Genomic DNA, 24,156 nt, shown 5'->3' with positions numbered 1-24,156 from the left:
CTGGCCCTGAAACATCTTGAGATGATTTTACTTATTATTGGCTTTTCAGTAACAAAAGGGGTATTTTAAATAATAGAATGTTCAGGGCACAGTGGCTCACGCCTGTAATCCCAGCACTTTGAGAGGTCAAGGCAGGAGGATTTCTTGAATCCAGGAGTTCAAGACCAGCCTGGCAACAAAGCAAGACCCTGTCTTCTTCCAGTAGAAGGCTGTTTTATGTATACTGAAGATTCGTTGTTTAGTGTAGCCACTTTCATCCGTTGTCTTACTAGATCTTCTGGATAACTTACTGCAGCTTCTTCATCAGCACTTCCTGCTTCACCTTGCACTTTCATGTCCTGGAGATGGCCCCTGCCCTTTCCCTTTCCCTTTCCCTTTCCCTTTCCTTTCCTGTCTCTTTCTCTTTCTCTTTCTCTTTCTCTTTCTCTCTCTCTCTCTCTCTCTCTCTCTCTCTCTCTCTCTTTTTCATTTTCTCTTTCTCGACTTCTTTGAGATCAGTGTCTGTCTCTGTCACTCAGGCTGGAATTCAGTGGCACAATCTCAGCTCACTGCAACCTTCTGGGCTCAAGCTATCCTCCCACCTCCTCCCAAAGTGCTGAGATTACAGGCATGAGCCACCGTACCTGGTAGCTCCTTTTCTTAAACCTCATGAACCAACCTGTGCTGGCTTCCAGCTTTTCTTCTGCAGTTTCCTCACCTCTCTCAGCCTTAGAAAATTGAAGAGAGTTAGGACCTTGCTCTGGATTAGGTTTTGGCTTAAGGGAATGTTGTGGCTGGTTTGATCTTCTATCAAGACCACTAAAACTTTCTTCCTATTAGCAGTAAGACTTACATTTTCTTATCATTCATGTGTTCACCAGAGGAGAACTTTTAATTTCCTTTAAGAACTTTTCCTTCGCATTCACAACTTGGCTAACTGGCACAAGAGGCCTAGCTTTCACCATATATCTGCTTTCAATATGCCTTCCTCACTAAGCTTAATCATTTCTAGCTTTTGATTTAAAGTAAGAAACATGTAACTCTCCTTTTGCTTGAACACTTAGAGTTATTAACTGGCCTAACTTCATTATTGTTACGTCTCGGAGAATTGGGAGGCCTGAGAAGAGGGAAGGAGACGGGAATGGCCAACTGGTGGAGCAGATGGAACACACACATTTATCAAGTTCACTGTCACATGGGCATGGCTTGTGTTACCCCAAAGCAACTACAGTAGTAACATCAAAAATCGCTGATCACAGATCATCATAACAGATACAATAATAATGAACAAGTTTGATGTATATGATGTCATTGTTTGATACAATAATAATGAAAAAGTTTGACCAAAATGTGACATAGAGACATGAAGTGAGCAAATGCTGTTGGAAAAATGGCACTGATAGAGTTGCTCCATGCAGAGCTGCCACAAACCTTCAATTTATAAAGAGTGCAAATATCTGCTAATGTCGATAAAGTATTGAAACTAGTTATCCCTGTATTTATCGCTAATTTAAAAATGCAAAAATACAACTATAACCGCAACACGATTATCACAACAAATTAACAATAATTGCTAATAGCATCTAACTCCTAGTCTATTTAAATATCTCTGTTGGTCTGATGTCTCATAACCCTTTCTAAACCCATAATACTATTGGCTTCCGGCTGTCCGCAACAGACATTTTTTCCCTTACATTCTCTTTATTCCTATACTTCATAGGGACTGAGGGACCAGGATTTTTCAAACAATATACCAGCTTCTCTAGAGGCTTTGACTTGGGCTGCCGACAGAAAAATCTTTATTAAATCCTTGAGGATGATGTTATTCAAGAGACACACAAGGGCGATGAGTGATGAGAAGAGGAGGTGCTGCTAGGAAAGTGGCCCCAGGACATTAGATTTATCACAGAATCCTTTCCATGACTCAGTTAATCTTTTCCATTTTAGTGTCAGAGAGGATATTTGATCCCATGGAATCAGGAGTTGTTTCCTACTTTTGGCAGACTGCTAAGGCCAATGAATATTCAAGTGAAACCTTATCCAAATTTGGGGCTCTGTTGACCACTGAGGACCCTCTGTCTGAGTTACTGCTCCCGAAATCTTCACACAGCTATCTCTGGAGAGGAAAATATAGGGGCCAAGTGTCTTGGATGAGCGGCAGTCAGTTTTCCAAGGATGTGGTTGATCCCAGAAAATACACAGCTGATTTATAAGACCCTAGGAAGGCAGCTGCCTTGAGGATAACATATTGAGGATTCCAGAGGTCAAAAACTGACCTTAGGCCATATTGGAAACTCTCACTAGTGTGAACCAAAGAAGCCTACATGAAGCTAAAGGCCATCTAAAAACCCTTGATGATACAAAAGAGGTCAAAGATGAACATCTTGAAATGCAGACTGTTTTTGTATTGGCTGGTAGACTGATGGTATCTCATCTGGCTGGAAGGAAGTCAGGGAGTCAGGAACTCCTTCCTTCTGATACTAGTCCTGATCTTAGGATTTAACCATTATTTTCAGTTTAACAAATATATGCATATATATATGTGTGTGTGTATATGTATATATGTATGTGTATACACACACACACACACACACACACATATATGAAATAAATTCTTATGGAAGAAAAGGATTCTTTTCATGGTCTTTGAGTCCATAGAAGCCAATAAACCACGTTAAACACAGCCTCAGATTATCTGTCTTCTTCTTAATACCTCTGCAAGATCATGCATTATCTCATAGGATTGGTATGTGACAGATTCTATTTTGAGTCTTCCGATGATTCCTTTATTTAGTCTTTCTGGGAACCAGAGTTCAGAAGAATCTTTGCAACTGGGAGTTGCCCCCGGTTCACTAGATCTCACAGTCCTAGTTTCAAAGAGGTCAGTGTCTTTTTAAGTGCCATGTGAAGGCTCCTATGTATTTAAGAGAAAGAATTCCTTGTGCCAAGAAGTGATCTACACAGCATCCTTGACAGAGTTCTGTTCAGTGATGGAGTGACATAAGATGTCTCTGGCTGAAGAACTTTTTGAGTACTTAAATAATGGGACTATTTTAGTGAACCCAATAAACCCAAGTTAATAAAACTGTCCATTGATATGAAGACGATTCATTCCCAATGAAACTAGCAAGACAGGAACCTCACACAGACAAGCATGCTGTCCTAACTTTTCCAAAGACGCTGCAGCTTTCAGCTGTAGCTGTCATCATGCCATCTTCTTTACTGACATTTGGCTTGTTCAAATGCTTGGTGCACGTGTAATTACCCACTCAAAAAGAGTTTTTCGTATCTGCTATTCCAGACTCCAGGCATGGCATGTTGATCTTGAGTGTGGGTGGTGGGGGGGGGTGAAGGTAGTAAATGGTTAAGTTTTACACTTAAAAATGGTTAAAGTGGGCCGGGCCCTGTGGCTCAAGCCTATAATCCCAGCACTTTGGGAGGCCGAGGCGGGTGGATCACGAGGTCAAGAGATCGAGACCATCCTGGTCAACATGGTGAAACCCCGTCTCTATTAAAAATACAAAAAATTAGCTGGGCATGGTGGCGCGTGCCTGTAATCCCAGTTACTCAGGAGGCTGAGGCAGGAGAATTGCCTGAACCCAGGAGGCGGAGGTTGCAGTGAGCCGAGGTCGCGCCATTGCACTCCAGCCTGGGTAACAAGAGCGAAACTCCGTCTCAAAAAAAAAATGGTTAAAGTGGTAAGTACATGAATTTATCACTGTAACCATTTTTTTTTTTTAAAGAAGTCATGAGCAGCATTTATTACCTTGGTATATCATCCTGGTCTTGGTCTTGCTGCTGTTCCTTCACGTTTAAGCGGCTTTCCCTCTTTCCTCCCCACTCCCGCGGTCTGGCTGCGCAGTGCGCATCCCGGGACTGTTGGCCCACAGCAGCAGTATGCTTATTCCCTCCGCATCCCTAACATCAGGCATTCACAAGGTCAGGGTTCTGGTCCGCAGGTCCTTCCCTATACGAAGTTCAGTGGCTGCCAAAGAATTTGTAGTAAACCCAGCGTCCCACGACGGCGAGCTCCAGTAAGATGGTGATGGAAAGCAGCAGCTTGTTGGTTGTCACTTTTCTGGACATTGAGCGCAGACTCGTTCGACTTTTGCTCAAGTTTTCACTTGTGTTTACCAGTCTACCCTTGGTGCATTCTAACTGGTCTCGTTGTCCCCCCAGCTCTTCTATAAATCATAGAGCCAATCAAGTCAGCCTCCATGGCAACCCAATGAGAACGTTCAATACTTTGGGTGGCCGAGTTCAGGCTTTCAGTGCCTTGCAGAAGCATTACCCTTTGAGACGGTAGCTGATTCAGACGCTCATTCTCTACGGCGTCTATACCATATTTCATGTCTCCTCCAGGTGTGGTTGTCAAAGGTGTGCTTCTCACCTGGTGGAGTTTGCCTAGGTGCTTGCGGTGGTTTCGAAGCTTAGACGTCATGAGGTTACGGAAAGATGGGCGCATAACGTAGCTCATCCTCCATCTCTGCCGGCGTTTGTGTCATTTGCTTCCTATTGCTTTTCACTAAAATCCCTGACGAACCTCTCTTCGGTCCCCGCCATCCTGCTGGGGCACCCTTGTCGGTCTTCACGGAGGCGGCCATGGTGCAGGCCACTCTCCAGCAGCGGCCATGGAGATCGGGCGCTGGGCCCTCTCCTTGCGCGGCGGGCAGCCTCTGAGCCCCACGACCATCACGGCGACCACCGCAGCGCCACCACCCAGGACCACTTTTTTCTTTCTTTCTTTTTTTTAAATTGCATTTTAGGTTTTGGGGTACATGTGAAGAACATGCAGGACTGTTGCATAGGTACACACGTGGCAGTGTGGTTTGCTGCCTTCCTCCCCTTCACCTATATCTGGCATTTTTCCCCATGCTCTCTCTCCCCACCTCCCCACCCCCCACTTTCCCTCCCCTATTTCCCCCAACAGACCCCAGTGTGTGATGCTCCCCTCCCTGCGTCCATGTGTTCTCATTGTTCAACACCCACCTATGAGTGAGAACATGCGGTGTTTGATTTTCTGCTCTTGTGTCAATTTCCTGAGAATGATGGTTTCCAGGTTCATCCATGTCCCTACAAAGGACACGAACTCATCGTTTTTGATGGCTGCATAATATTCCATGGTGTATGTGTACCACATTTTCCCTGTCCAGTCTATCATAGATGGGCGTTTGGGTTGGTTCCAGGTCTTTGCTATTATGAACAGTGCTGCAATGAACATTCGTGTGCATGTGTCCTCATAGTAGAACGACTTATAATCCTTTGGGTCTATACCCAGTAATGAGATTGCTGGGTCAAATGGAATTTCTATTTCTAGTTCCTTGAGGAATCGCCACACTGTCTTTCACAATGGTTGAACTAATTTACACTCCCACCAACAGTGTAAAAGTGTTCCTATTTCTCCACATCCTCTCCAGCATCTCTTGTCTCTAGATTTTTTAATGATCACCATTCTAACTGGCATGAGATGGTATCTCGATGTAGTTTTGATTTGCATTTCTCTAATGACCAGTGATGATGAGCATTTTTTCATATGTTTGTTGGCCTCACGTATGTCTTCTTTTGTAAAGTGTCTGTTCATATTCTTCACTCACTTTTGAATGGGCTTGTTTTTTTCTTGTAAATCCATTTTAGTTCTTTGTAAATTCTGGATATCAGCCCTTTGTCAGATGGGTAGATTGCAAAAATTTTTTCCCATTCTGTTGGTTCACTCTAGTGACTGTTTCTTTTGCCATGCAGAAGCTGTGGAGTTTGATTAGGTCCCATTTGTCTATTTTGGCTTTTGTTGCCAATGCTTTTGGTGTTTTGGTCATTGCCTACGCCTATGTCCTGAATGGTTTTGCCTAGATTTTCTTAGGTCTTATGTTTAAGTCTTTAATCCATCTGGAGTTAATTTTAGTGTAAGGTGTCAGGAAGGGGTCCAGTTTCTGTTTTCTGCACATGGCTAGCCAGTTTTCCCAACACCATTTATGAAACAGGGACTCCTTTCCCCATTGCTTGTTTTTGTCCGGTTTGTCAAAGATCAGATGGTTGTAGATATGTCGTGTTGCCTTCGAGGCCTCCGTTCTGTTCCATTGGTCTATCTCTCTGTTTTGGTACCAGTACCATGCTGTTTTGATTACTGTAGCCTTGTAGTATAGTTTTAAGTCCAGTAGTGTGTTGCCTCCCACTTTATTCTTTTTGCTTAGAATTGACTTGGCTATGCGGGCTCTCTTTTGGTTCCATATGAAGTTTAAGGTGGTTTTTTCCAGTTCTGTGAAGAAGGTCATTGGTAGCTTGATGGGGATAGCGTTGAATCTGTAAATTACTTTGGGCAGTATGGCCATTTTCACGATGTTGATTCCTCCTAACCATGAACATGGAATGTTTCTCCATCTGTTTGTGTCCTCTCTTATTTCGTTGAGCAGTGGCTTGTAGTTCTCCTTGAAGAGGTCCTTTACGTTCCTTGTTAGTTGTATTCCTAGGTATTTTATTCTCTTTGTGGCAATTGCGAATGGCAGTTCGTTCTTGATTTGGCTCTCTTTAAGTCTGTTATTGGTGTATAAGAATGCTTGTGATTTTTGCTCGTTGATTTCGTATCCTGAGACTTTGCTGAAGTTGCTTATCAGTTTCAGCAGATTTTGGGCTCAGATGATGGGGTCTTCTAGATATACAATCATGTCATATGCAAATAGAGACAGTTTGACTTCCTCCTTTCCAATTTGGATACCCTTTATTTCTTTTTCTTGCCTGATTGCTCTGGCTAGAACTTCCAGTACTATATTGAATAGGAGTGGTGAGAGAGGGCATCCTTGTCTAGTGCCAGATTTCAAAGGAAATGCTTCCAGTTTTTGCCCATTCAGTATGATTTTGGCTGTTAGTTTGTCATAAATACCTTTTATTATTTTGAGATATGTTCTGTCAATACCTAGTTTATTGAGGGTTTTTAGCATAAAGGGTTGTTGAATTTTGTCAAAGGCCTCCTCTGCATCAATTGAGATAATCATGTGGTTTTTGTCTTTGGTTCTGTTTATGTGGTGAATTACGTTTATAGACTTGTGTATGTTGAACTTACATGCCTGGGATTAAGCAAACTTGATCATGGTGAATAAGTTTTTTTTTTTTTTTTTTTTTTTGAGATGGAGTTTCACTCTTGTTACCAAGGCTGGAGTGCAATGGCGCGACCTTGGCTCACTGCAATCTCTGCCTCCTGGGTTCAAGCAATTATCCTGCCTCAGCCTCCTGAGTAACTGGGATTAAGGCATGCACCACCATGCCCAGCGAATGTTTTGTATTTTTAGTAGAGACGGGGTTTCACCATGTTGACCAGGATGGTCTTGATCTCTTGACCTCGTGATCCACCCGCCTCGGCCTCCCAAAGTGCTGGGATTACAGGCTTGAGCCACCACGCCCGGCTGGTGGATAAGTTTTTTGATGTGCTGTTGCAATCGGCTTGCCAGTATTTTATTGAAGATTTTTGCATCTATGTTCATCATGGATATTGGCCTGAAGTTTTCTTTTCTTGTTGAATCTCTGCCGGGTTTTGGTATCAGGATGATGTTGGTCTCATAAAATGATTTGGGAAGGATTCCCTCTTTTTGGATTGTTTGGAATAGTTTCAGAAGGAATAGTACCAGCTTCTCTTTGCATGTCTGGTAGAATTCGGCTGTGAACCCATCTGGACCTGGGCTTTTTTTGGGTGGTAGGCTCTTAATTGTTGCCTCAACTTCAGACATTGTTATTGATCTGTTCAGGGTTTTGACTTCTTCCTGGTTTAGGCTTGGGAGGAGGTAAGTGTCCAGGAATTTATCCATTTCTTCCAGCTTTACTAGTTTATGTGCATAGAGTTGTTTGTAATAATCTCTGATGATGGTTTGAATTTCTGTGGAATCTGTGGTGATATCCCCTTTATTGTTTTTTATTGCTTCAATTTGGTTATTCTCTCTTTTCTTTTTTATTAATCTGGCTAGTGGTCTGTCTATTTTGTTGATCTCTTTGAAAAACCAGCTCCTGGATTTATGGATTTTTTGAAGGGTTTTTTTGTGTATCTATCTCCTTCAGTTCTGCTCTGATCTTAGTTATTTCTTGTCTTCTGCTAGCTTTTGGGTTTTTTGATCTTGCTCCTCTAGCTCTTTCAATTTCGATTATAGGGTGTCAATTTTTGATCTCCTTGCTTCTCATGTGGGCACTTATTGCTATATATTTTTTTCTAGAGACTGCTTTAAATGTGCCAGGACCACTTTAACCATGTTTAAATGTCGAGTTCAGTGACATTAATTATATTCACGTGGTTGTACAATCAACACCTTGTCCACCATCAAACTCTTTTCAGCTTGCAAAACTGAAGCTTTACATCCATTAAACACCTCCTCATTCTCCCCTCCCTCTGCCCCTGGTGATAATCTTGGTTCCACTTTCTGTCTTTGAATTTTACTACTCCAGGTACCTCATATAAGTGGCATTGTATAGTATTTTTTTTATGTGACTGGCTTATTTCATGTAGCATTATGTTCTGAAGGTTCATCCATGTTGTAGCATGTGTTAGAATTTCCTTCTTTTGAAGGCTGAATCATAGTCCATTGTATGCATATGTCCCGTTTCGTTTATCCAGTCATCTCTCAGTGGATACTTGAGTTATGTCTACCTTTGAGCTATTGTAAATAATGCTGCTGTGAACATGAGCAGGTACGTACGGGTGAAATTGTTGAATAATAAATATGGTAGTTCCATTTTTAAGTTTTTGAGGAGCTGTTATACTGTTTTCCCTAATGACTGCACCATTTTACATTCCTACCAGCAATGCACAAGGGTTCCAATTACTCTACATCTTTGCCAAAAGTTGTTATTTTCTGCTTTTTTGTTTGTTTGTTTTTTTAATAACAGTCATCCTAGCTGGGCGCAGTGGCTCACGCCTGTAATCCCAGCACTTTTGGAGGCTAAGGTGGGTGGATCACGAGGTCAGGAGATGGAGACCATCCTGGCTAACACAGTGAAACCCCATCTCTACTAAAAATATATATTTTTAAAAATTAGCCAGGTGTGGTGGCATGTGACTGTAGTCCCAGCTACTAGGGAGCTGAGGCAGGAAAATTGCTTGAACCTGGGAGGTGGAGGTTGCAGTGAGCTGAGATCATGCCACTACACTCCAGCCTGGGCAACAGAGCGAGACTCAAAAAGTAAATAAATAAATAACACTCATCCTAATTGGCATGAAATTGTATGTAATTGTGATTCTGATTTGTATTTCTCTAATCATTAAATGTTGACCATCTTTTCATATATTTATTGGCTATAAAATCTCTTTCGAGATTTTTTTCAAGTCTTTTTGCTCATTTTCAACTGGGTGTTTTGGTGTTTTGTTGTTTGAATTTTAAAAACAGATTTTGGATATTAATCCTCTAGCAGATACATGAATTGTGAATGTTTTCTCCCATTCTGTGAGTTGTGTTTTTACTCAGTTGATAGTAAGTATCAACTGAGTAAAAGTTGTGAGTATAATGTAGATAGTGAGTATTTTTTTAGTTACTATCAACTTACTTTTTTTCCCTTCACCATTGGTCATATTTCAGAGGCAGAGGATTTATTTGAGTAGAGGTAGAAGTAGTCATGAAGCAGACCTGAACTTTACCATGAATAGGCAGCTGGATTTTCTTTTTTAATTTTTGCTATTTTGCTATTTTATTTTCAAGGTCTCGTTCAGTCGTGCAGGAGTCAACTGAAGTATTGCTATAGCAACTGCTTTTATGATGAAGAATGACCAATTTCCCTTGAAAAAAGCTTATGAAAATCTCTAAAATATCATGCCAGAGGCCGATTTGTCTTAGTAATAATTCTGCTTTTGTGATGTGGTTTTATTTAAAGAAAATAGAACTTCATATTTGTTTGTCATTATAGGATAAATGTGGACTTGAGTAGTAACTGAAATTGTTTGAGGCAATGGGATATGAAATGCATATTTCTAGTGCAATTTATAAGCAATATGGTTTACAAAAGGTCATGGAAAAGTATCCAGGAATGTAATAATTGCTAGTATGTATTGAGCCCTTTCTAAATGTCATTTACTCTGACACTAAGTACTTTAAAGGGGTGCATTTCTCACCTTTCTAGCATTTCTGTGAGACGGATATCATAGTTCCCCTTCATCCGTGGTTTTCAGTTTCCATGGTTCCTGTTACCTAAGGTCAACTGTGGTCTGAAAATATTAGTAAAAAATTCCAGAAATAATTCGTAAGTTTTAAATGCAGGCCATTTTAAATGCAGGCTGTGCACCATCCCTTTGTCCAGCATCTCCATGCTGTCCATGCTACCCCCTGAATAGTGACAGTGATGTAGGAGCCCTCTAGGTTATCAGATTGACTGTCACAGTATCACAGTGACTGTGTTCAAGTAACCCTTATTTTACTTAATAATCACCTCAAAGTGCAAGAGTAGTGATGCTGGCATTTCGGATATGACAAAGAAAAGGTGTAAAGTGCTTGCTTTAAATGAAAAGCTGAACGTTCTAAACTAAAGAAAGGGAAAAAAAATAGTATGCTGAGGTTGCTAAGATCCACAGTAAAAATTTTATCCATTTTTATCACGAAAAAAGAAAGAAAAATGTGTGCCAGTTTTGCTGTTGTACCTCAGACTGCAAACGTGATGGCTATGGTATGTGATCAGTGCTTACTTAGGATGGAAAAGGCATTAAAGCTGTGGGTGGATTTAAAACGTGTTCCAAATGACAGCAGTTGGGTCCAGGACTATCTGTGGTCTTAGGCATCCGCTGCGGGTTTTGGAACATGTGCCATACAGATAAGGAGGGCTATTATACTGTGCTGTTGTTTCCTTTTAAAACTGGGTTAGTGAGAAATGATTTCAAGGTCACGTCGTTTGTGTAATAAATGGCAGGGCTGGGATTTAAACTCGGGCAGTCTGTGCTGCGAACCCACAGGTTTTATCACTGTGCTTTCCCACCTCATCCTGATTCCTCAAGGCAGGAGTATTTTTTTTTTTTTCTCCATCTCCTTGGTTTAAGCAATTCTCCTGCCTCAGCCTTCCAAGTAGCTGGGATTCCCATCTAATTTTTTTTTGTATTTTTAGTAGAGACAGGATTTCACTATGTTGCGCAGGCTGGTCTTGAACTCCTGGCCCATAGTGATCCACTTGACTCAGCCTCCCAAAGTGCTGGGATTACGGCTGTGAGCCACCACATCCGGCTGGCAGTATTTTTCAAAATTTAAATTGCTGAGGTTTAGCACTTTCCTCAATTTGGCATTAACTAAATTTTGTCTGAAAATGCAGAGAGTTGACTTTCACAAACGGAAACATTTAGGTTATGTCATATAGAATTGCAGAGTTTACCTCAAGAACTCTTTGCTGTTGACCCAATCACTATCTCACAAGTATTGGAGGATGAGGGTCTCTACAAAGGTGGGAAGTACATGTGAAATATTTTATATCCTTTGGAGATTGTATCTTGTCTCAGTGGGTGAAAAGTAAGTAAAGTTACAGTTTATTTTATCTCTGTAGGGAGAATTTGTTTGACTGAACAATATATAAATTTTGAATTCACATCTGCTTTCAAGAAGAATGTAAATTCTTAAAAGTAGAAATCAGATTGCAAGGATAATGGAAATTTCAAATAGCATAATCAATGTAATATTGTTTTGTCCGCTAAGAAATACTATACATTTCATCTATTCATTGTTTTGGAAATCATTAATGGTTTTGTTTGTTTGAGAGTTGCAGGTGGTTGTTATTTTGAAATTCTAGCATTTTGGGTTATAATGAAGGAAGCACTTTTATAGCTGTTGCCCACAAGAAAATGACACCTTCTTTCATGTTCACCGCAGGAAATCAGGCTCAGTGTACATCTTGTTTTGTTGAACTTTTAGAGTGGATGGAATCAACTTTGTTGGGAGTGATGGTAGTCTCTTGATGCACTAGATTTTAAAATTATAATGATATCCAGTTTGTCTATTTTTTCTTTTGTTGCTTCTGCCTTTAGTGTTATATCCAAGAAATCATTGCCATGTCCAATGTAGTGAAGCTTTTACCAGAATTTTCTCAGAGTTTTATTGTTTCATATCTTATGTTTAGGTACATTGTGAGATAATTTTTGCTTATGGCATAACATAAGAATCCCAACTTCTTTTTTTTTTTTTTTTTTTTGCATGTGGAGATTCAGTTTTCCTGATGTCATTTGTTGAAGTCACTACTGAATGGTTTTGGCCCTTGTCACAAATTATTTGATCATATATGCCAGAGTTTATGGGTTCTGTATCATATTCTATTGGTCTATATGTCTGTCTGTATGCCAGTACCACACTGTGTTAATTACTATAGCTTTGTAGTAAGTTTTGAAATCAGGAATGTGAGACTTCCAATTTTGTTCTTCTTTTTTTAGATTGTTTTGGTTATTTGGGGTTCCTTATGAATTTTGAAATAGATTTTTCCATTTTTGCAAAAATAAAGCCATTGAGATGCTGATAAGCATTGCATTGAATCTGTAGATTGCTTTGGGAAATATTAATATCTCAACAATATTAAGCCTTTCAATCCATAACATAGAATTTATTTCCATTTATCGATGTCTTCTTTAATTTCTTTCAGCAACATTTTATAGTTTTCAATGTAAAAGTTTTTCACCTTATTGTTAGCTTTATTCCAAATTATTATTTATATATATTTATGCATATATATTGTATATGTGTCTATATTATTTTGTGTGTGTGTGTGTGTGTGTGTGTGTGTGTGTGTGTGTGTGTATATATATATATATATATATTTTTTTTTTTTTTTTAAACATACGATGTCGCTCAATTGCCCAGGCTGGAGTGCAGTGGCGTGATCATGGCTCACTGCGGCCTCAACCTCCTGGGCTCAAGCAGTCCTCCCACTTTAGCCTCCGGAGTAGACAGGACCACAGGAGTGTGCCACCACCACCATGCCCTGCTGATTTTTTTTTTCTTTTTTTTTTTTGACAGAGTCTCACTCTGTTTCCCAGGCTGGAATGCAGTGGCATGATCTTGGCTCACTGCAACCTCCACCTCCCAAGCTCAAGCAATTCTTGTGCCTCTGCCTTCCCAGTAGCTGGGACTACAGGCATGCACTACCATGCCTGGCTAATTTTTGTAGTTTTAGTACAGATGGGGTTTCACCATGTTGGCTAGGATGGTCTCAAACTCTTGATCTCAAGGGATCTACCTACCTGCCTTGCCCTCCCAAAGTGCTGAGATTACAAGTGTGAGCCACCATGCCTGGCCCCTCAGCTAATTTTTAAAATTTTTTTAGAGACAGGGTTTCTCTATGTTGCTCAGGCTTGTCTTGAACTCCCAGGCTTCAGCTCCCAAAGTGCTGGAATTAATAGGTGTGAGCCACCACACCTGGGCCCCCAATTGTTTTTTTATGCTATTGTAGGTTGAATTGTCTGAATATTCTTTTTGGATTATTCATCATTAGTGTAGAGAAGCACAACTGATTTATGAATATTGATTTTATATTTTGCAACTCTGCTGAATTTATTAGTTCAAACAGTTTTTTTCAGTGAGCTCTTTAGGCTTTTCTACATGTAAGATCTTGTCACCTGCAAACAGAAATAGTTTTACCTCTTTTCCAATTCAGAGGCTGTTATTTCTTTTTCTTGCCTAATTGCTCTGCCTAGCACTTCTAGTACTATGTTGATTACAAGTGGTGAAAGTGGATATCCTTTCCTTGCTCTATTGCCTTTTTGTTGTGTCTGATCTTAGAGGAAACACTTTCAGCCTTTCACTGTTGACTATGATGTTTGCTGTGTGATTGATTTCTTTTTGGTATATACTTCAGGGAATAAACATGCATAGATTGGCGTAACTACAGCTACAATCAGGATACAGAGCAATTCTGTCACTCCCTGAAAACTCCTGCATGCCATCTCTTTATTGTCACATCCTCCTCCTACCTGAACCTCTGGCAACCACTAATCTTCTTTATTACCATAGTTTTGTCTTTTTGAAAATGTCTTATAGTGTGTAATATGTTACGTCTGTGACTAAAAGCTTAAGTGTGACTGATGATTTTGCTAAGAACCATTTTGAGCAACATCCTTATTTTTCTGCAGAATTGTCCCAAACTGTGAACCTGGTACCATTATCATAGTAAGAGGTCATAATCAAAGGTTCATATGTTAGATTGGCCTCACAGTACTAGCCTCTAAACTTGTATCTGTCTCTATATTCTCAATGGGGAAGGGTGTTGGCCAAATTCTAAGGCTAATGGTTGATGATTGGGATTCAGCTTTTAGCACCTATGCCACAAGAAATAATAGGAAATAAGGTTATCATCTGTGGTACATGGTCGTTTCATGACCATCATGTGTTGTCTGTACATGAAGGACAGTGAGGAGGAAATGCAGTATGCTGAAAACTAAAGGACTGTACAAGGTATTTTTTTCAGAGAGATTATAAAGCAACTATCTTTGGCTTCTACTCTAGTGGTCAGTGAATTTATTTTCCTGGTTTGTTGGATGAAACAAATTTAGTAAAATGGAAATAGTCATATTGTGTCTATTAGAATGCTTTTGACTGCAAGTAATAGAATATCCATCTAAAAGTGATTGAAATAATGAGGTTTATTGTTTCACACAAAAGACATCCAGAGGTAGGTGGTTCTAGGGCTCAGTGATCTCAACAATGTCATGAAGAATGAAGCTTTTTCCATCCTCCATTCCACTGCCCTCAGGTGGGAACTTTTGGTCTCTTTCTTGCAAGATGGCTGCTGTAGCTCCAGGTACTGGGTCCTTAGACAATCGCATTGGTATGGAGGAAGCCAGAGGCGGCGCAGGTGACGAGAGAGCTCTCTCTTCTCATGTGCGCTTGTTTCGTCTTGAAGGAAAACTGTTTCCCGAATGCCCCCACAGACTAAGTGTTATGTTCTGTAGTCAGAACTGGGTCCCTTGCGCATTTGTTAACAGGAAGGCAAAGTGGGTCTCTAGCGTTGAAGTCATGTGACGTGGGCTGGGGCAGGAGGGCTGGAAGGCGAGGGAAGTGGCTCCTGGAGAGGCAGCGGATGTGCCTCCCCCCGTTGTGAGGATTAAATGCAGTCGTGTGGATAAAGCGCCTCTAACTGGGCGGGCACACAAAAGGCTCGATCCTCATGAATTCTCTTTATTTCATGTCTCCCTTCTCCCCTTCAGTTTTCTTTCCTCATTTTTCACCTTTGGGAGAAATACGGAAATCCAAAAGTTTTGCCTCCCTACCCTAGATAAAGGCCCTGCTTGTCTCTGCCACCCTCGCCTACTTTTTGGAGTTCTGCAGCTCGAGTTTCCACACACCAGTTGGGACCCCCGGGACCTCTCAAAAGTCCCTGACCTTAGACTGAATAATTTATTTTTATGACTGGTCCATAGATGTCAATTAGAGGCATAAAACTGAGAAATCCTAATAAAGAAAAAAGAGTATTTTATTATTACAATATTAGCCTCTACTAGAAAATCATCATTTCAGTGGAGTGAAGCTCTTTCCATACAAAAAAGGAGCAAAAGGCGCCCCCGTCTGCGCCTGTCTGTGCTGACTGCTGGCTCTGAGCACCATAAGATGTTTCTTGCCATTAGAGCAATGATTTCAATTTTTCCATTCCAACTGTGGGGAAAATGAATAAGAAAACTGAATCCTGCCTCTGAAAGCAGGATGCAGGTTCCACACTAATCAAAAAAGGAAGATTCATGATTGGACAATATTTCACTCCCCAGTCTTTGAAAGTTTCTACATTTGTCAGAGTTGCTCTGAATCACTTCGCAGCCACCACAAGATTCGAATGGAGATATTATACAAGCCTGACCCCTTGCAGTTAAGTTTTTTTCCCTTCTAAATGAGCTGCTCTTGCTACTCTCTGAGTCACGGCAATGCAAATCTCATAATTTCATCTCCTTCTCTTCTAATCATTTTACCAGATAGCCATTTTAAGTGCAGGGCAGGCATGCAGATTTTTTTAAAGGGGCCATTACATGCCCTAAAATGCATTTAATTAAGAAGTGCTAATGAACTATCAGCACTGTTGCCAGATAAAGGAGAATAAAGCTTTTAGGAACCTGCTTAGTAGTGAGAAATACTTCAAAAGGCCACATTTCTATTTGCCAAACCAAAGCAGAGTTGACAATGGAATTGTGAGACAGTCCTAACAAAGGTGACCCTGGGCTGAATGCCTGAGTGACTCCCGGGCTCCAAGAAGCCCTCTTCTCAGACATGGGCTTCCCTGTTTCTCACCCAGTGGAGAAGCCAGCAGAAATCTGCTGTGCAGTCCTATGACTTATGAACATCCAGAGACGACAGCGTTGACAACCGCAGGCCACAGCACTGTGCGATTCTGTTGGACACATCACAGACGAAAACCAGCAGCAGCTGTCCGAAGCTGGTTTTCTCGTATTAAAATTTAGTTAATAAAGCCTGTACCATGAAACAAACCAGATGAAAACCCAGCCTGCATCCAGAAAAGCTTATTGTAGGCTGGGGGAGAGACTGTTTTGTCCAAATCAGTAGGTTTCTCTCAATTTGAACACCTCTGCATGGACTTAGGTGCTCTGGGAGAACCCAGAGGGAGTTGGAAGCCTGCTACGGCCCTGCGAGGGCATTCCCTTTTCTGTCTTTGCTGGGGAGGGTGGGAGAGGAGGCTGACATACAGGAAACCGAGGGAAACCTCTGTGTGTGAGGGCAGGGAATCCCGCACAACCGTGTGGGCCGAGTGCAAGCGGATTCAAAAGGACACAAAGATGGGTATGCAATGATTAGGGCCTTCGAAACACGGGCTTCAGGCGGCTCATTTTGGTATCAACATTGTGAACTTGTCACACAAGGTAGGGATTTTCGCAAGTAAATTTCAAATAAAGGTGAAGTCTTCACTTTCATTCACCCATAATTTCATCCTACCCCATTTTATGCTTGCTGCCTTTGCCCTTGCGCTTAAAATATACACCAAAATAAAAGCACCTCAAACCCCAATGAGTTTCTAAACAGTCACACACTGACACACACACACGCTTACACGCTCAGAGTCTCGCATCAATTCTCGTTGTTCTCTCTCAGTCTCACACTCACTTTATATCCCCTCCATCCCCAGCACTGTTGCAGAGCGTTGGAGAAAAAGTAGAATAACACTTCTTTTTCAGTTTTTCTAAATTTTCACCAGCCAGTTCACAAAAGCACAAGGATGAAGAATTAGAAAAGTGGCGGGATGGCCCGGTGCAGTGGCTTACACCTGTAATTCTAACAGTTTGGGAAGTCAAGGCAGGAGGATCACTTGAGCCCAGGAGTTCGAGACCAGCCTAAGCATCATAGACCCAATCTCTACTAAAGAAAAAAATAGCTGGGTATGGTGGTGGATGCCTGTAGTCCCAGCTACTCAGGAGGCTGAGGTGAGAGGATTGTTTGAGTCTGGGAGGTCAAAGCTGCAGTGAGCTATGATCGCACCACTGCACTCCATCCTGGGTGACACAGTGAGGTCTCAAAAAAAATAAAAGTGGAGGCAGGAGACAATAGCAAGATGATGAGGGGGGAAGAGAAGAGAAAGAAAATCAGAAAAGTCAAGCTTCCCATTGTGGGTGGGGAGTGAATTGTGAATGACGATGCTTTACCCCTATTGGGGTTAAGGAATATGGCTGCCAGATTGTACAGCAGAGTGGGAGTCCTGCAAAGATAAACTGCTTTGGATGCATTGACTTGTGGAGAAGCAGCAAAAAGGAGTGGAACAATCTCCGTTCCGACATAAATTCTGGCTATGCGTTTTTCTTGAAGGGTTTAGCTTCTTCTGGACGTGACTCGGGTTTTTGTATAGGTCCTTTTCGTTCAGCTGACTCTAGCATAAAGTTAAATGGCAAATGCTTTGTTGGGAAAATGTTGGACCACTTGGTGGATGCAGATGCCTTCCTGGCAGTTGTGATGGTTAATTTTATATGTCAACTTGGCTGGGCCGTGGGGTGCCCCGATATTTGGTCAAACATTATTCTGGATGTTTCTGTGAAGGTATTTTTGGACAAGATCTGCACTTAAATCAGTGGACTTCAAGTAAAGTAGATGGCCCTCTGTCATGTGGGTGGGACTCATCTAATCCACTGAAAGGCTAAATAGAGCAAAAGACTGACCTCAGAGCAAGAGGGAGCTCTCTTGCAGACTGCCTGTAGACTTCATCTACAACATCGGCTCTTCCTGCTTGTCCAGCAGACTGCCTTGGACTTGAACTGCAACTCTTTCCTGAGAGGCCTCTCCTGTCAGATTTTAGACTTGCCAGCCTCCACAATTTCTTAAAATCAATCAATCTATCCATCCATCCGTCCATCCATCCATCTACCTATCTAACCTGTCCATACACCTGTACACACTTTATTGATTCTGTTTCTCTGTAGAACCCTAACTAATCCAGCATTCCACAAGCTGACAAGCAAGGCTGATATGTAAAAAATGTGCTCATGCCTTTCCTAACCAGCACCATAACTGAGGTGTGTGAACTCAGAGGCCATGAGCCCGGGATCGTAAGTCCGTGGGCCTGGGTTATATGTGAGCCTTGTCCCTTCCAAGTTTTCTGCTCTGGATAGATTACCTAAGCTCCAGAAACAATTACACAGATGACCAAAACATTGCCATCCTCTGATATGTTCATTTTCTATCGCCATTGTAACAAATTACCATACACTCCATGTTTGAAACAAGGTAAATATATTCTCTTACATCTCTGCAGATCAAGTCATAGTGTCAGCAGAGCACCTGAAGGCTTCAGGGAAGAATCCGTTTCTTGCTTTTTTCAGCTTCTGGAGACTACTTACACTCTTTGGGTCATGGCCACTTCCTTGCCTCACTTCAGCCTCCTGCTTCTGCTACTGTGTCTCCTGCTACTCCATTTATCTCCTGCCTCCCTTTTATAAGGCCCTTGTGATTGCAGTGGGCCCACCCAAATCACCCAGGACCATCTCCTTATGGCAGTGTCCTTAATCATATCTGCAAAGTCTCCTTGGGCATTTAATACAACATTTACGTATTCTGGGGATTAGGATGTGGGCACGATTGGTAGTGGACGAGGGGAATTATTCTATCTTCACACCTGGTCAGAGGTAACTGGTTACAGATGGAAGGTGAGATAGGGGAAGGATTCTAAGATTTCAGAGTTGGTGCTTAAAACTATCTTATCTTTTAGAAAAGCACTCAATTAAGTCACGAATGCAGAAAGTTGCAACAAATAAATCCTTTCTTGGTGCCTAAAGAGATGAACATGTGTTGATAACGTATTTTTGTTCAGCAATGGCAATTCTGCTCCTAGAAGCATCAGAATAAAGCTTCTCCCATCACTAAAAAATTAACGTAAAAATGTCTTAAAAAGCATAATATTATGGTTAGCTAGGTACACAAATCTGTGGGACGTCATGTCCCGACAGATTCATCTAGTCTGTAGGGACTTTTGGCAGGAAGTAAAGCCTTTTAAGAGAGACCCCGAGAACCTTCCTCCAAACATTAACTCAGGTATCATAAATCTACTTCATCATTTGTATTCTTGAACATGTCATCCCAATGTAAGTTCTAGAATTGTTGTGCCTTCAACATGCTGAGTACAGTTTTTGACAATCAGTCATTTTCAGTGCTTCCCTCTTGGCCAAATGGACACCTTTAGGGAAGATTCTGGCCTTTCTTTTTGGTGCATGGCTGTATTTTGAGTGCTCAGGACACTGCCATAACCTTTGTTTGGTCTGTTCTTAGCAGAGAAAATGAGATTTAACTCTGTAGAAAAGGGAAAACGTTGAAAAAACTCAGTTTTCAAAAATCATCAACTTATCTTAGTTCAACAATTGTTGGGATGGCTATAACAACTTCAGGCTGGGCGCAGTGGCTCACACCTGCAATCCCAGCTCTTTGGAAGGTGGAGGCAGGTGGATCACTTGAGCTCAGGAGTTTGAGACCAGCCTGGCCAACATGGTAAAACTCTGTTTCTACTAAAATTACAAGAATTAGGCCAGGCCCAGTGGCTTACACCTGCAATCCCAGCACTTTCAGAGGGTGAGGTGGGTGGATTACCTGAGGTCAGGAGTTTGAGAGCAGCCTGGCCAACATGGTGAAACCCTGTCTCTACTAAAAAGATAAAAATTAACCAGGTGTGGTGGCGCACGTCTATTGTCCCACTTACTAGGGAGACTGAGTCAGGAGAATTGCTTGAACCCAGGAGGTGGAGGTTGCAGTGAGCCGAGATCATACCACTCGAGCCTGGGTGACAGAATTAGATTCCCTTTCAAATAAATAAATAAATAAAATAAAATAACAAAAATTAGCCAGGTGTGGTGGCACACTCCTTTAATCCCAGCTAATCGAGAGGCTGAAGCAGAAGGATCATTTGAGCCTGGGATGCGGAAGTTGCTGTGAGCCAAGACTGCGCCACGCCACTGCACTCCAACCTGGGTGATGGGGTGAGACTCCATCTAAAAAAAAAGAAAAAAACCAGAACATTTCTTTTTTTTTTTTTTTTTTAAATATATATTTTATTGCATTTTAGGTTTTGGGGTACATGTGACGAACATGCAAGATTGTTGCATAGGTACACACGTGGCAGTGTGATTTGCTGCCTTCCTCCCCATCACCTGTATCTGGCATTGCTCCCCATGTTATCCCTCCCCAACTCCCCGCCCCCTGCTGTCCCTCCCCCATTTCCCCCCAACGGACCCCAGTTTATGATGCTCCCCTTCCTGTGTCCATATGTTCTTATTGTTCAACACCCATCTATGAGTGAGAACATGCGGTGTTTGATTTTCTGCTCTTGAGTTCATCCGTGTCCCTACGAAGGACACGACCTCATCGTTTTTTGTGGCTGCATAGTGTATATGTGCAAATAGTGAAGATTCATGATTGGAGCCTGATCCGATGGTTAGGACTTACCTCATCTTCAGTACCCCAGGTTGCCTGCTCTTTTCGGTGATGCACTCTCTCGCAGAGTTCACCTGCCTTTGGGCTCAAGGACTTCAAATAAATACTGGAGAATCGGTCTAGAGTTCAAGGGTGATTTATTCTCCCCATTTCAAGGACATTTTACTACATATAATTATGCCTCCCCTCTTCTCCGTCTTCTTTTTAACCCTAAAGTTCTCTTCATTGTCTATTTGAAATTGATTTTGGTTCAGTCAGTCTAGTTCCCCTTGTTGAAACATCCCAGGCATTTCAAGCCCTTCAGAGGTCTTTGTTTCTGTTCACTGTCCTTTTTTGCTTCCTCCTTTTCTTTTTAAAGCTTGACTTTATTGATGGAAGAAGGACATTTGCTTGTTTTTCAGCATCATGTGAATTGCCTTCATGGCAAAGGCGGCCAACAATGCCGTAGCTCCTGTCACTGTGTAGGCAAGACCTAAGAAAAGGCTGTTCCCTCCACACCACGTCAGGGTAGAAAGAACAACGGATTTTTCTCCCTGGAACCTGGTTACTGGAAAATCTAAGAAGACCTGTTAAGGATCTGTCTCAACATTTCACATTTTTAGTATTGCATATACTGAATATTAGGTTGACATGTAGAAAACTTGCTCTTTTTTTACAGGTAAAAAATGGTTAATCACTCCTGTAATCCTAGCACTTTGGGAGGCTGAGCGGGCAGATCACGAGGTTAAGAGATCGAGACCATGGTGAAACCCCGTCTCTACTAAAAAATACAAACATTAGCTGGGTGTGGTGGCGCGTGCCTGTGGTCCTAGCTACTTGGGAGGCTGAGGCAGGAGAATTGCTTGAACCCAGTAAGTGGAGGTTGCAGTGAGCCGAGATTGCACCACTGCACTCCAGCCTGGCGCCTGTCTCAAAGAAAAAAAAAAAGGTTAAATGTTTACTCATGTTGTGCAACTTAATCTTTACCAAGCGGTACTCCGTATCTCGCCAGAATGAAAATAAAAACAAGCCTTCCCTCCACATAGTAGTAAGCTACAAAAGAGATTCTGACACAGATCTGAGTGACTTACAGACAACTGAAATAATGAGCAAATATATTTAATTTCCTTTGGCAAACCCAAGGAAATTAAAAGAATACAAACCTAAATTTTTATATATGTTATCAGGAGACTCAGGGCAGGCTATAGTCCTTTATTTAATAGGCTCAGGTTTGCATTCCTACCTCAGGGAAAATTCTACAAGGGGAGTGAGGAGCAAACAAACAGAAAGGTCGCAAAACATTTTTGGTGGTCAAACTAAAGGTGGTACGTTCCTCTGGGTTTTGGAAAGGCCAGTATCCCCCACTGCTGGGGAGCAAGTGTTTGAAGTGGGTTTGCTATCGTTAGCATTTGGATGATGTCATTTTGATTATATATGTGGCCTGAGGTTTTTAAACATCTGGTGCCTTTTGTAAACCAAACTAATAAACAAAGAAAGGCTTCTCATAGCAACGGCACAGGACGGAGGCATTTCCCAGCAAAGCTATTAAAGGGCCTCAAGTCATTTGGCAACGTGCTATTTAAAGGCACAAGGGAAATTGTTAGGAAACTAGTTCTCTCTTTTCTTTTCCATCAGAATTCCTCACTGTCTCCAGGTCCTTGGGTGCCACCTCCACCCATCTGCCTGTTTTCTCCCTCCCTCAGTTCTGTATGAGAGGGTCTTCTCCTCATACACAGAACATCTTTCTTTGCCTTAAGTGGTAGGCACTTTCTTAGTGTGGTGGGATAATTCTCACGCCAGAGCTCTACCCAGCGAGTGCAGGTACAGGCCTGAAGCTTAGGGCTGAAGTTCTGTGTACACAGAAGGTTTTGATTGGAGAGAGATCGGCATTAAGACATGACTGTGAATGAAGTCACCCAGGAAGAGCATGTCCAGATTGGAGAAACAGAATGCCTCTCTTATTGGGAACATGACGCCCTTCCTCATCCTCCCAACCCCAAAATCCTTGTAGTACTTTGTGGGATAGCAGTGCACGAAGTTTTTTCCCTGCTCCTTGAATGTACCCGTAACTGCTTTAATGGCAAGGCAGTCCCCAAATTGACAGAATCAGAGGCCCAACTTGAGAGACCAGTTTTTTTGTTTGTTTGTTTGTTTTTTGAGACGGAGTCTCACTCTGTTGCCAGGCTGGATTGCAGTGGCACGATCTTGGCTCACTGCAACCTCTGCCTCCCGGGTTCGAGCAATTCTCCTGCCTGAACCTCCCGATTAGCTGGGACTACAGGCACATGCCACCACGCCCAGCTAATTTTTTATATATTTTTAGTAGGACGGAGTTTCACTGTTGGCTAGGATGGTCTCGATCTTCTGACCTCATGATCCGCCCATCTCGGCCTCTCAAAGTGCTGGGATTACAGGCATGAGCCACTGCACCCAGCCTGAGAGACCAGTTTTAAGTAACTTTCAATCTCTGCTTAAATTTTTTTAAGGGAGGGAGGAGGTTGCTAAAATTCTTATTCAAGGGGTTTACTCTTTGATCTATACCTATAATGCTCCACAAGAGAGGCACTTTGTGGCTTTCATTTTCATAGAATTAGACACCCTGCTAACTGAAGGCATACCTCCTCCTGGCTGGTGAACCAAAGGAGAGAAAAAGCTGAGAGGCAGAGGTGGCGGCTCCTCAGTGGGGGCCTTTCTGACTGAGATATGCACCCACTTCCCTGTCAGAATGGAGATGTCCACAGCCCTCTTCTAGGACGGAAAGGAAGAAAAGATGGAGCAGGGAAGTGGAGCACATGTGGTCATTCCTTCTCTAGAATTTCTTACTCAGCCTCCCTGAAAAGTGAAGGAACTAAGGAGATGGAAGATTCTGTGAACAACTCCTAGCCAGGAGCCTTGGGAGGATCAGCACAGCAGTGCTGGTGCTTGACCCCCTAATCGGGCTGCAGTTTCAAAGTTGTGTAAAAGCCCTGGAAAGATTCTGCCTCCAGAGAATTCTACCTCAGGGAAAGTCAGGAGGAGACTTTAAAATTAAATCTAGGCCGGGCGCGGTGGCTCACGCCCATAATCCCGGCACTTTGGGAGGCTGAGGCAGGTGGATCACAAGGTCAAGAGATCGAGACCATCCTGGCCAACATGGTGAATCCCTGTCTCTACAAAAAAATACAAAAATTAGCTGGGCGTGGTGGCGTGTGCCTGTAGTCCCAGCTACTAAGGAGGCTGAGGCAGGAGAATTGCTGGAACCCGGGAGAGGCAGAGGTTGCGGTGAGCTGAGATCGTGCCACTGCACTCCAGCCTGGAGCCTGGCAACAGAGCCAGACTCTGTCTCAAAAAAAAAAAAAAAAAAAAAAAGAAAAAGAAAAAAATTAAATCT

The 24,156-nt window shown here is 42.1% G+C and overlaps 1 protein-coding gene, 1 long non-coding RNA gene and 1 pseudogene across 3 annotated transcripts in view; 1 reads left to right on the top strand and 2 right to left on the bottom strand.

The window, feature by feature from the left end:
* LOC141585313 (uncharacterized) overlaps positions 1-24,156 on the top strand; it is a 103,664-nt gene that overhangs the window by 29,966 nt on the left and 49,542 nt on the right. The gene's annotated exons all lie outside the window — the stretch shown is intronic.
* Positions 3,958-4,542, bottom strand: LOC101031346 (vesicle transport through interaction with t-SNAREs homolog 1B pseudogene; annotated as a pseudogene).
* LOC101052230 (cell cycle control protein 50C) overlaps positions 20,928-24,156 on the bottom strand; it is a 32,217-nt gene continuing 28,988 nt past the window's right edge. The window contains exon 7 of the mRNA XM_003943535.2: positions 20,928-21,363. Within this exon, the coding sequence (XP_003943584.1) occupies positions 21,173-21,363 (191 nt within the window). The 3' untranslated portion in view covers positions 20,928-21,172. The remainder of the gene's footprint in view (positions 21,364-24,156) is intronic.

The sequence above is a fragment of the Saimiri boliviensis genome, chromosome 8 (genome assembly GCF_048565385.1).
Source record: "Saimiri boliviensis isolate mSaiBol1 chromosome 8, mSaiBol1.pri, whole genome shotgun sequence".
In the NCBI taxonomy this organism is placed as follows: domain Eukaryota; kingdom Metazoa; phylum Chordata; class Mammalia; order Primates; family Cebidae; genus Saimiri; species Saimiri boliviensis.
Note: the sequence above shows the minus strand (reverse complement) of the source record. Positions and strands in the feature narration are given on the sequence as shown.